This window comes from Staurois parvus, unplaced genomic scaffold (genome assembly GCF_062004578.1).
Source record: "Staurois parvus isolate SC_StPar_1 unplaced genomic scaffold, SC_StPar_1.0 ptg000109l, whole genome shotgun sequence".
Lineage (NCBI taxonomy): Eukaryota > Metazoa > Chordata > Amphibia > Anura > Ranidae > Staurois > Staurois parvus.
In genome coordinates, this window is record NW_028317905.1 from 571347 (window position 1) to 584935 (window position 13589).

At 44.7% G+C, this 13589-nt stretch overlaps 1 protein-coding gene across 4 annotated transcripts in view; it reads right to left on the minus strand.

Moving 5' to 3' along the window:
- LOC149467463 (transient receptor potential cation channel subfamily M member 2-like) overlaps positions 1 to 13589 on the minus strand; it is a 249266-nt gene that overhangs the window by 82327 nt on the left and 153350 nt on the right. For all 4 annotated transcript variants that reach the window (XR_016311927.1, XM_089671622.1, XM_089671619.1 and 1 more), the window contains exons 16-17: positions 5385 to 5497; positions 2952 to 3047 (exon numbers count right to left, since the gene is read on the minus strand). Coding sequence is in view for 3 of the 4 variants with exons in the window: in XM_089671622.1 (XP_089527748.1) it covers positions 2952 to 3047; positions 5385 to 5497 (209 nt within the window). In the remaining variant the exon portion in view is untranslated. The remainder of the gene's footprint in view (positions 1 to 2951; positions 3048 to 5384; positions 5498 to 13589) is intronic.

Consider the following 13589-nt stretch of genomic DNA (forward strand, 5'->3'; position numbering starts at 1 on the left):
TAGAGTAGGAGGTCTTGCGAGGAGCAGAGAGTACAGTTTGGGTGGTATTTAGAGACAAGATCGGTGATGTAATTTAGGTGTTATATATTTATTTCAGGTACTTATATAGTGCCGTCAATTTACGCAGCGCTTTACATATATATTGAACATTCACATCAGTCCCTAACCCTCAAGGGGTGTACAATCTAAGGTCCCTAACTTACATTCATACATACACATACACATACTAGGGACAATTTAGACAGGATCCAGTTAACCTACCAGCATGTATTTGGAGTGTGGGAGGAAACCGGAGCACCCGGAGGAAACCCATGCAAGCACAGAGAGAACATGCAAACTCCATGCAGGAGGCGCCATGGTCGGGAATCAAACCCATGACCCATTTACTGCAAGGCAGACGTGTTAACCACTAAGTGGGTGTTAGGAGCTTTTTTAGAGGTGTTTATGATGGAAGTCAGATTGGAGATGTTCATAATAGAGGTTGTTTGTGAAGATCGCTGTGTTGATGTTTATGATAATGGCAGGTACAAGGAGAAGTTTATGTTAAAGGCTGGTGTGGAAGTGCTTGAAATAGGGCTGGTGGGGACATGTTTATGATGGGACCAGTGTGCAGGTGTTTATGATCAAAACCGGTGAAAATCTTGAGAGAAACAGTCCACCACCTCTGACAGAAGTGAAAACTCTTCATAAAATATGTTCAGAGGTCCACCACTCAACAGAAACGTTGGCAGCCATTACAACAGCAAGAATGCCCATGTGTCATATTCACAAACAACCAATGTGAATGAGATGCTGACGATTGTTGCGTAAACATTCGTCTTGCGGTAGAACCAGGGCTATAGTAAATAAATCTCCCCAGGAGCCAAACAAATCTCCAATAGTGTAGTATTTATTAAAAGCAGATATACAAATTCCAAGCAAGAAAAAAAATGTATATAGCTTACACTCCCCTGGGGAGGAGTGTCTAGTGCTGACGCCATGCCGCTGCGCAATCCCAGGTCGGCAGCGGCTATATATGTAAGTTATATACATTGTTTTTCTTGCTTGGAATTTTTATATCTGCTTTTAATAAATACTACACTATTGGAGATTTGTTTGGCTCCTGGGAAGCTTTATTTATTGTAGCCCTGGTTCTACCAAAAGGCGGATGTTGCCGCATAAATTGTCAGCATCTCATTTTCATTGGCTGTTTGTGGATATGACACATGGGCGTTCTTGCTGTTGTAATGGCAGCCAATGTTTCTAGTGAGTTTGAAATTCACAAAGGGACGGTGGTGGACCTCTGAACACATTTTATGAAGAATTTTCACTTCTGTCAAAGGTGGTGGACTGTTTCTCTCAAGATATTTACCGGTTTTGATTTTTTATGGATCATACTGGGCACATTTTGATGTAATAGATCATTGTTTACACATTTGTTTGTTTGTTATACTACCTATTTGTGTTAGCTGCCATATTCTTAAAGACACAGCATGGATATTTTTTCTCTGTTTTCATCAGGTGTTTATGATGGAGACTGGTGTAAAGGTTTTTAGAATGGAGACTGAAAGGATTGATTATCTTTATTCCCTCAGAGACCCCCGGTCTGTGGAGAGATTCCTGGTTTATCAGCAGAATTCTGGGAACACCCCTTGAACACGGAAATAACGGCAGCTTATATTCAGAGATGTTCAAAGTTTATTAGACATTACTAAGATTATATGGGATACAGAAAAAATAAGGGAGGGGGAGCGAGTTTCAAAACTGTAACTTGTAAGTTTCCATCATGAGCTGACTACATGAAACATGACATATACATTTCTTGGTATAAACTGTTTTTGCTAGCTTTCTGAGAATTAGCCGAACAAAGAAAATGTCAGGGTCCTCTTATCATTGTTTATACTTTTTGGTGCAAGCTGAAACAGTTTCATTAAACTTCTAATATATCTGTAAAAACCTAACTTAATACTTAAAATGGCGTACATCAACAAAATGGAGGTTATCTAGATCCTTTCAGAGACCAGTATGGCTGTGTTTATGACTGAAGTTAGGGTGGAGATGTTTTTGATGGAGACCAATATGCAGATTTTAGTGATGAAGGCAGGTCAATGCAGAGTTATTTGTAAGGCAGGTATAGAATGTAGTTGTTGGTTACATTTTCAGGAAAGAATGCAATTTCAATGTTTCAGTTATTCAATCAGGGTTACCACCTGATAAGCACAACACAAGCAAAAGAAGAACAGATTGGTATTCCCACTAGTAGTCCATGACCAATGGCCAGCAGGTTTTAAACACTGTAAATCAGTGATTAAGAAGTTTTTGAATGGACATTAAAAAAAACCTGGATTATGTTGTTCTGTTGTTTGTGCTGAGATGATGGTAAGGGACACGGATGGTTCATATCTAGGTGGCAGATATTGACAGGTGTAGAAGGCTGATATGTATGGGTCTGTCCCCAGTTGAGAGATGTAAGAATGCTGACAATGTAGCTACAGGCCAAGGAGTCAGTTATTCCCCCTGTGTTTCTAAAGCTTTATTGGGGTGTCTCATCTATAAGAGGACATGGAATTTATACGGCTTAAGCTGATCATACACACCATGGCTCAGCAGGGACCTGCTGAATGTTGATCCGTTCATTCCCGTATCAGCTTGACAGAAGTTGATCTGTCAACTGACTTTTATTGAATGTTGGAACAAAAGCCTGAAGCGCTGATTGGTGTATTCTAACAGTGGAGGAATCCCTCTGTGCTATTCTGACAGCAAGGATTCCTCCACTACGCCAATCAGTACTGTAGCAACTTGTGTGGATGAGATAATCAGTTCATTTTTTTTTTAATTGATCAGTCCTGTGGCTGATTTTAAAAAGAACAAATAATCTATTGCCAACCATATGAAAGCCGTCGGTGTCAGCGCTTATAATCTTTAATTAAGAATCTGTAAAAGAATGAATGAAGCTCCCTGCTCTGCCTTACCCCTTTGAATCGCTTCTGGAAACTTGACCGATCCTCTGATTCCTCTTCTCATTTGGACTTACATCGAGAGAAGATGGGGAATTTGTATAACCTTTCCTACAAAAAAGCACAGCTCAAATTAGCTGAAATAGTGCAACTGGAACTAAGCGCATGACATCTCAGCATAACAAGAAATTTTAATAACCATTCGGAATTATTTTTCATCTGTAACATCTTCTCTAATGTACACTCACCAGCCTCTTTATTAGGTACACCTGTTCAATTGGTTTGTGTCAGGATGGGACTCACCTGCCGTGTGGGCTGCAGTACCAGGGCTGACCAGCGGGTGCTCTCAGCAGCCAGAAGCTCACTCCTGCAGTCAGCCAACACCTGGGGCTGATTGCAGGAGGTGTATTTAAGGAATGACCAGGCCTGTGATCAGTGCCTTGGTGTATTGGTCCCATGAGCCCCTGTACCTGGTATCCTGTGTTCCTGTTCTGCTGACTATCTGATTTGTTGCCAACCCTGCCTGATCCTAACCTCTGCTGACTTCTCCTGCTTGATCCCTGGCTTGCCTGACCATCCTTCTGCCTGATCCTCTGTACCGCGCTGCCCGTGAGTTATTGAACCCGGCTTGTGGCCCTGACTATTCTCTGCCTGCTCCTCCGGTACCTCGCTGCCCACACGTTGCTGACCTGGCCTGCCTGACTACACCTGACGCTACCCAGACGATCCATCCATCCATCCCGCACGGATCTGTCCCTGTTACCAGGTCTGCCAGCCTCTTCACGTCAGGCTTTCCCACGGTACATACCCTCGGTGGACCCCTCTACCACAGTTGGGTGCACTCAGGAGACGCGGCCTGGTCTCAATCCTGTGCCAAGTCCATCCCCACCATCAGGGGCTCTGGTGAAAAGGCAGACTGGGGCTTAGACTACGCACCCTGGGGAATCCCAGTCTGTGGGTACTAGAGATCCCGCCGGGCGGTGCCTGACAGTACCTAACGGCCTGCCTGACCATTCCATCTCTCCAGCCCTGACTACGCCTGTGTTCCTGAAGCCTGCTACTTCCCTGTGTCAGTCCACATATTTCTGGTCATACCCGGATCCCTAACAGTTTGTAACACAAATTGCTAATCAGCCAACCACATGGCAGCAACTCAATGCATTTAGACATCTAGATGTGGTGAAGACAACTTGCTGAAGTTCAAACCGAGTATCAGAGTTGGGAAGAAAGAGGATTTAAGTGCCTTTAAACATGGTATGGTTGTTGGTGCCAGACGGGCTGGTCTGAGTATTTCAAAAACTATTGATCTACTGGGATTTACATGCATAACCATCTCTCGGATTTACAGAGAATGGTCCAAAAAAGGGAAAATATCCAGTAAGCGGCAGTTGTGTGGACAAAAATGCCTTGTTGATGTAAGAGGTTTCTTGAACATGACAATGAGTTCACTGTACTCCAATGGCCTCCACAGTCACCAGATCTCAGTCCAATCGAGCACCTTTGGCATGTGGTGGAATGGGAGATTCGCATCATCGATGTGCAGCCGGAAAATCTGCAGCAGCTGTGTGATGCTATCATGTCAATATGAACTGAAATCTCTGAGGAATGTTTCCAACACCTTGTTGAATCTATGCCACAAAGAATTAAGGCAGTTCTGAAGGCAAAAGAGGGTCCAACCCGATACTAGCAAGTTGTACCTATTACAGTGGTTGGTGAGTGCAGATATCAAGCCCGAACTACAATCTGGTGATATCTAGGAGGCTTGGCATGTCTAAGAAGACAAGTGAGCTTCCATGGTCTGCTAAACTGCAACTGGCTATACAGTTCACATTGTTTAGAGGACCTCTTGGTCAAACACTGTACTCAAGTTTTAAAGTAACTACATCAGTAAGAATCAGCAGTAGTTTGACCTTATGGCAGGGGTGGGCAACTGTGGCCCTCCAGCTGTTGGTGAACTACAAGTCCCATCATGCCTCTGCCTTTGGGAGTCATGCTTGTAACTGTCAGTTTTGCAATGTGTCATGGAACTTGTAGTTCTACAACAGCTGGAGGGCCACAGTTGCCCACCCCTGCCTTATGGCATAGTTCACCTATGGCAGTTATGGTACTTTCCTTCCATCCTGCATTTGCAAAATAAATATTTTACTCATGGAAACTGAAGAAGAACCCAAGCTGAAAGGGCTATGTCTACTAACTTCCGAGATAACTGGACTGTACCACAAGCTGAAGAAGTATTTCACTATGGGATAACACTAAAGCTGTTCTACATCAGAGAAAAAGCCTGGCAAGATCAAAACCCTCTTTTCCGGCTATCTCTTTTAAATGCCCAAATCCTGCCAGACCTTTTACCACTGACATTTACTGGCTTCCCGTAGACCAGGCGTCTGGACAACAGAATACTCCAGAATCCACAAATCACTGTATTGCGAGAAATGATGGCAGACAGACCTGTAGTTGATGAGGTTGCTGTAGATGAGAGGGAAAAACAACATACACAGCAAAAGCTGGATGAAGCCATTGTCCACTGAAAGTTTCCCCCACCAGGTCTTCGTGAGGAATGTCTGTGGAAATACAATAGACATGTTATGATTATACACTGCTCAAAAAAATTAAAAGAACACTTTTTAATCAGAGTCTAGCATCAAGTCAATGAAACTCCTGGGAAATTGATCTGGTCAGTTAAGTAACAGAGGGGGTTGTTAATCAGTTTCAGCTGCTGTGGTATTAATTAAATTAATAACAGGTGCACTAGATGGGCAACAATAAGATGACCCCCAAAATGGTTTTACTGGTGGAGGCCACTGACATTTTGTTCCCTACTCTTTGTTTAATAATTTCTGACTGTTTTTCACTAGTTTTGCATTTGGCTAGGTTCAGTGTCACTACTGGTAGCATGAGGCCATACCTGGACCCTACAGAGGTTGCACAGGCAGTTCAACTCCTCCAGGATGGCACATCAATACGTGTCATTGCCAGAAGGTTTGCTGTGTCTCCCAGCACAGTCTCAAGAGCATGGAGGAGAATCCAGGAGACAGGTAGTAACTCTAGGAGAGCTGGACAGGGCCATAGAAGGTCCAGGATGAGCACTGCCAGAGCCCTACAAAATGACCTCCAGCAGGCCACTGGTGTGAATGTCTCTGACCAAACAATCAGAAACAGACTTCATGACGGTGGCCTGAGGGCCTGACCTCCTCTAGGGGGCCCTGTGCTCACTGCTTGGCACCATAGAGCTGGATTGGCATTTGCCATTGAACACCAGAATTGGCAGGTCCACCACTGGCACCCTGTGCTTTTCACAGATGAGAGCAGGTTCACCCTAACCACATGTGACAGACGTGGAAGGGTCTGGAGAAGCCGTAGAGAACATTAAGCTGCCTGTAAAATCATTCAGCATGACCGTTTTGGTGGTGGGTCAGTGATGGACTGGGGAGGCATATCCATGGAGGGATGCACTGACCTCTACAGGCTAGACAATGGCTCCCTGACTGCCATTAGGTATCAGGATGAAATCCTTGGACCCATTGTCAGACCTTACGCTGGTGCAATGGGTCCTACGTTATTTCTGGTGCACGACAATGCCTGGCCTCATGTGGTGAGAGTATGCAGGAAGTTCCTGGAGGATGAAGAAATGGATACCATTAAATGGCCTCCCTGACCTAAATCCAATAGAACACCTCTGGGATGTCATGTTTCGGTCCATCTGACGTCACCAGGTTGCACCTCAGACTATCCAATCCAGGATCTCAGTGATGCCCTGGTCCAGATCTGGGAGCAAATACCCCAGGACACCATCCGTCATCTCATTAGGAGCATGCCCCAACATTGTCAGACATGCATACAAGCATGTGGAGGCCATACAAACTATTGAGGATCATTTGGAGTTGCTGCAATGACATTTCAGCAAAATGGACTCGCCTGCTGCTTCATTTCTTCACTTTTCGGGCTGTCTTTGAATTCAGTCCTTTGTAGTTTGATCATTTTCATTTCCATCAAACAATGGGGCATCCTGATGTTCCTAACACATTAAGCAGTCCATATCAGTATAGATATCCAGCATGATATTTTTCCCCATTGAGATCTGATGTGTTTTCAAAGTGTTCCTTTAATTTCTTTGAGCCGTGTATAATCTAATGTGGTGCAGGACATGTGTAGACATGTGCACACCAGAAAGTTTTGTTTCATTTTGGATGCATTCATTCATTGAAGAATTTATTTTCGTTATCTTTGTTATGTTATCTCAATTTGTTTTCAGAATTCGTTCAGTATCTTCGGCATTCGTTTTGTAAATTCGTTGGTCTGGGTGGATTTGAACAAAATAGCAGTTTTTCCAGAAGATTGCTATGTATTTGATATATTATCAAATCTAACTGATACAATAGTTTCAGATACTTATCCAACCCACCAAGACAAATGGCATGGCGTCATGTGCATCCAAATTAGCAAATGGAACGAAATTTGGATCCATTTGTTATCAATATCTGAATTATCGAACAAATTAAAACACTTTATTCGTTTTTCCATGGACCCAAACTACTATTGCATCATATCATTCGAATGAAATAAATCCATTCATTAATGTTGTTACATCTTTTTTCGGATTTATTGATATTTGTTACTAGTGAGATTCGCATACATCCCAATCTCCGAAAATGAAATTTTCATCTGAAAAATGAATTGAAATTAAATGAAATGCCTAGTAGGATGTGGGGTGCCAGAAATCACACCAATGAGCTGCAGAATAATACATTTTCAATATAGCTATGCTTTAAGTTCTATAAGTTGAGTTATCTTTTAAACATAAATCTATGGTCAACATTTTAAATTCATGTATTTATTTCCATAATGAATTCCTATTATTTCTAGCTTATTATTTCTGAATGATTTTAAAATTTTCAAACTTGCTTTGTGAAAAATCCCACACAGAATTCACAAACCCTGCCTTCTGAACTACAGAGGTGCTGAGAGGTAGAATTTCAGGAAGCACATTCAGTATAAGAATCACTCCTTTCAGACATCAAGGTATTATTGAATACACAGTCCTCAGAAATCAAAGGTGAACAGCAGAGGAGAAGCTGCAAAGCATACAGGGAACTAAGGAAGTTGGTGAAAGAGATGGCAAGCAGACAGGCATCACTAGTAAAATGAAAGGGCATTGTTCAAGTGAGTTCATATTGGATTGTCATTGTTACTGTATTGTTATTTTAATGCTAATATTTTAAAATGAAAGTGTATGGTGTGACTGTAGAATGTCCTTAAAGTGGTTGTAAAGGTTCTTTTTGTATTAAAATAACAAACATGTCATACTTACCTGCTCTGTGCAATGGTTTTGCACAGAGCAGCCTCCTCTTCGTGGGTTTACCACCAGCACTCCTGGCACCTCCAACCCGCCAACTGCCCACATAGCAAGCTGCTTGGGGGTACTCGTGTATGCTCACTACTGAGCTGGCTCTGTGTGTCCAAAGGACACACAAAGCACAGCTCGTTCCCACCCCCCACTCCCTTCTCACTGGCTGTGATTGACACCAGCAGGGACCAATGACTGAGCCAATAGGATAGAGAGCTGAGAGAGCCTCTGCTCTCATGCACATTGCTGGATCGAGATCAGGCTCAGGTAGGTATTTGAGGGGACTTGGGGGGTGAGGGAGCTGCATACTGAAGGATGCATTAGGCAAAAAAACCTTCAACCTTTAAAATCCTTTTAAGAAAACTGTCATCCACCATCACATGAAAATGGGAAAATCATATATGGTGTAAAGAAGGTTTTAGGGGTTAGTTCAAAACAAGCGCAAATGTTTTTAATTTTAAGAATGTCTCATCAAGTGATGGCACCTATATCGTCTTCCCCAGAGCACAAAAACTGCTAAGTAAGAAAAAAAATTAGCAAGAACTGTAGGTGTCTGGTGGGGTATAGAAATAAATGCAGGTGACTGGAGGGGACTTTATGTGACTGAAGGTGTCTGAAGATGACTGGAGGACACTGCACTTGTCTGATTGTGACGGGAGGGGACTGGAACTGACTGAAAGTTGTTAAAGTAGACTGGAAATGGAGGAGACTGGAGGTGACTTGAGGTGATCGGAGGTGACTGAAGAGACTGGATGAATCTAAAGTGGACAGAAGTAGACTGGAGCTGACATGAGGGGAGTGGAAGAGATTGGAGGGGACAGGAGGGAGACTGAAAGAGACTAAAGGAGACTTGGTGAAACAGGAGGAAATTGGAGGAGACATACTGGCAGAGAATGAATAGGACCAGAGAAGACTGGAGGGAAGAATAGGAGACCTGAGGAGACAGGAAGAAACTGGAAAAGAAAGGAGATGGTGGAAGGGAACTGGAGGAGTGTGTAAGCGACTGAAGGGGATAATGGATTGTAGGGGGCTGGAAAGAACAGGAAGAGACTGGAGGTGACTGGAAGAAACTGGGGGACAGGAGGAGACTGGAGAGGACTGGAAAAGACTGGAAGGGATAGGTGAAGATTGCAGGAGACTGGAGGTGACTAGAAGAGACTAGAGGAGACAGTGTAATTTTGGGAAAGATTAAAGGAGACAGGAGGAAACTGTAGAAGACTGGGGTGACTGTAGGACAATGGAGAAGGCAGCAGGGCAATAAGGAGACTGAAAGAGACTATAGGAGAATGGAATAGATCGGAGGGAACTGGAGAAGATTGGAGGTGTTTGGATGTTGAAGAATGTTTCTGGAGAAGACTACAGGTATTTGGAGTAGGTAACTCTAGGAGACTGGAGAATACTAGGAGTAGAAGTAGATTGAAGGAGACTTGAGAAGATGTAAGGTTAGAGTAACTGGAGAAGACTGCAAGAGACTAGGGAGGAGACAAGAAGAGACTAGAGAAGGCTGGAGGTAACTGGGGGATATGGGAGGGGACAGAGGGAGAGGTAAACAGACTCAAAGAGACAGGAGGAGACCTGGGAGGAAAAAAGTAGAATGGAAGAGATTGGAGAAAGCTGGGTGTCACTATAGGAGACTGGAGATGACTGGAGAAGACTGTAACGGGGGGGCGGGGAGACTAGAGATGCGAAGGGAGTTGATGGGAGGGGCAGGAGAAGAGTGCAGCAGACTGGAGGGGACAAGAGAAACCTGGAAGAGACTGTAAGAGACTCAATGGGACTGGAGGGGACTGAGGTTGATTGGAAGAGACTGAGTGTGACAGGAGATCATTGGAAGAGACTGAAGTTCACTAGAAGAGACTAGAGGTTGAGACTGGAAGAGATTGGAAGGAGGAGACTGGGGTGACTGGAGGACAATGGAGGAGACAGCAGGGGGAAAAAGGAGACTGAAAGAAACTATAGGAGAATAAAATAGATTGGAGGGGACTGGAGAAGATGGGAGGTGTCTTGAAGTCGAAGGATGTTTCTGAAGAAAACTACAGGTGTTTGGAGTAAGTAATTCTAGGAGACTGGAGGACACTAGAGGGGGCCGGAGTAGACTGAGGGAGACTTGAGAAGATTGAAGGTTAGGGAAGAAAACTGGAGGAGTCTGAAGGTGACTGGAGAAGACTGGAGGAGACTGGAAGAGTCAGGAAGAGACTAGAGAAGATGTGAGTGACTGGGAAAGACTACAAGAGACTAGGGCAGGTTGCCAACCAACTGTAAATTTACGGACAGTTTGTAAAAATTGGCCGAGTATTATCCTGTCCCATAAATGTCTCTTACGAATGGCAACTGCCCATAAAAAATATGGTTACGGGCCAGCTTTGAAACTGCACATGTGCAGTTTCAAAGCCTGCTGGATCGGGGTTAGGGGCAGGCACGTGGTGACATCATGGAGGTTTCAAATGGTTGAAACACCCACCTCACACTGAGAATAAACACTCTACACACAGCAATCTTCCTTGGGCTTAGCTCTCCCTCTCCATTCTGTAACTTCCGTGACCATCCCGTCAGCTGCAGCCAATGGCAGGCTCTACCGCCATCTTAGCTTTCTCCCAAAGCCGGCACGGTGCTGCATGGTGGGAGTTGTAGTTCTCCATACTGCACACATTGGACTTGGCCCACCATGCCTGTGCCTCGCAGAGACTGCACCTCCCAGAATGCAGGGTGCTCAGAATGGACTCCTGTTTGTAGTAGGAGACAGGGGAGTGTACAGCGGGATCATCTAACTGCACTCTGTGGCAGGAGCGTCTGTGGCTGTGGCTCTTGTGGCTATGCCTCTAATGTTTGGCAGCTGCTGCAGCAATGTGGTGGTCAGGGCCATCTTTAAGGAGGGGCAAAAGGAGAAGCTGCCCTGGGCCCAGTCATTGTTGTGAGGCCCAAAGCAACTATTCCATACTTGCCAACTGTACTGGTTTACATTCCCTTGTCCCTGGAAGTCTTTGTCCCAGGCTGTGTCAGATATCTCAGTGCGAAGTGCTGTTACTTATACTGCCCAGCTCTGTCCTATTGCCATGTACAGATGACAAACATGTGCAGACCTTATCAGCATTCACATATAAAAAATGGTGGCATTCATATGTAAATAGCGACAGCAATGTGACATTCACATGTAAATAGTTGTGGCAGTGTGGCATACATATCTATATGATGCCCCCAACTCCCCCCCCCCCCCCCCCGAGGTTCCAGCCACCAACACCTCTGGTGGCCAGTGTAGAAATGTATTGGTTGTTGGTGTAGAAATCCCCCATTACATTGGTAGCCAGTGTAATTTTTTCATTACATTGGTCTTCAGAGCAAGTTCCCCATTACATTGGTGACCATTGTAAATTTCCTTTTACATTGGTGGTAAGTGCAGAATTGCCCTTACACTGATGGCCAGTGTAAATCCCCATTACATTGGTCTTCAGTTTTAACCCTCCCTAACACTGGTAGTCGATGCAGAAATGTCACCTTCCATCCCCATCCAGCACTGCCACTTTTCCCTTCCACGCCAAGCACTGCCATTGTTCCCATCCCCCCAAGCATTGCCACTTATCCCATCCCCCCATCAGCACTGCCACTCATCTCATCCACCGAGCACTGCCACTTGTTCCATCCTTCCCACCACTGCCACTCATGCCATCAACCCTCCCCACAGCACTGCCACTGATACCATCAACCCTCCCTCCACCACTGCCAATGATCACACCCTCCTGCCCAGCACTGCTATTGATCCCAGGAGTCCTATGAATTTTCTGTCTATTGGAGGGTCCCCTAACCTTCTCAGTCCATGGTGTGCAGGCAGTGATATGATGTGCTGTAACCTTCAGCAACCAATCAGTGAGACGTAATTAAGTGCTGTAACCTCTAGCAACCAATCAGTGAGTGGTAAGGATGTGCAGTAACCTCCAGCAACCAACCAGTGACCAGTAATAATGTGCAGCAACTTCTAGCAACCAATCAGTGAGTGGTAAGAATGTGCAGAAACCTCTAGCAACCAATCAGAGAGCAGTAATGATGTGCAGTAACCTCTAGCAACCAATCAGCAAGCAGAAATCATGTGCTGTAACCTCTAGCAACTAATCAGTGAGCTGTAATGTGTGCTGTAACCTCTAGCAACTTGTCAGTGAGTGGTAATGATATGCTGTAATCTCCGGCAACCAATTGCAATTGCTGCCTGATCTGCTGCAGTAAACTGATTTTGAGTTTAGCTGCTATTTATTGTATGTCTCAGAACAGGTGGAGGTCTAAATTTCATGGGGGGGCCCAAGAAAATGTTTGCCCAGGGTCCAATCAATATTAAAGACAGCCGTGGTGGTGGTAGCCAGGTGAGAGCTTGTCATGAGCACAATAAGACCAATGTCTTGTATTGTGTCCACAATCTCTGACCATTTCTTATATTGTGTCCACAGTCTCTGACCATCTCTTGTATCATGTCCACAGTCTCTGACCATCGTTTGTGTCATGTTCACAGTCTTTGACCATCTCTTGTTTCATGTCTTCAGACTTTGACCACCTCTCGTATTATTTCTGCACAGTTTTTAACCATCTCTTGTATCATGTCATTAGGTGCCAGTGTGAAGTAATTCTTAATTCCAGCAATGTGCTCCACCTTGTGCAGTAAAAATGTTCACTCACCAACACTATACGGCCATTAAAGACCTGTCACGCTCTACTGATGGAAACAGAAGTAGAGATTGGACAGATCTCCACTTCTCGCCATCTCTTGTATTATGTCCACAGACTCTTACCATCTCTTTTATCATGTCACAGTCTTTGACCATCTCTTGTATCATGTTCGCAATCTCTGGCCATCTCCTGTATCGTGTCCACAATCTCTGACAATCTCCTGTATCATGCCTGTAGTTTCTGACCTTCTCTTGTATCATGTCTGAAGTCTCTGAGGGGGAGCCTGGAGAGGAGTCAAGAGCAGGAGCACTGCCGGGACAGGGGTCATGGGAGGAGTCAGATGTTTGTGGACTGTGCAGAGGAGAATATAGGATGAAACCAGAGCCACCAAGCTGGAGCCTGGAGAGGACTGTCTGACTGAGCTCTGCACAGTGAACCTGAGAGGAGGTCAGTGACAGCGCTGACTGGCCTGTCTGAGGGAGGGTCACTGATGTAAGGGAGAAGTGAATACAGTAAGGGAGGCACTGATATAAAGATTCCCCCTTACATCAATAACCCCCCTTACCTTAGTGTATACACTCTACGGAAGGTGGTCTGTGGTCTGGAGTCCCCCCCACAGCATTCCCCCTTAAATTGGTGTCCTTAGAGTTTCCCTTTAC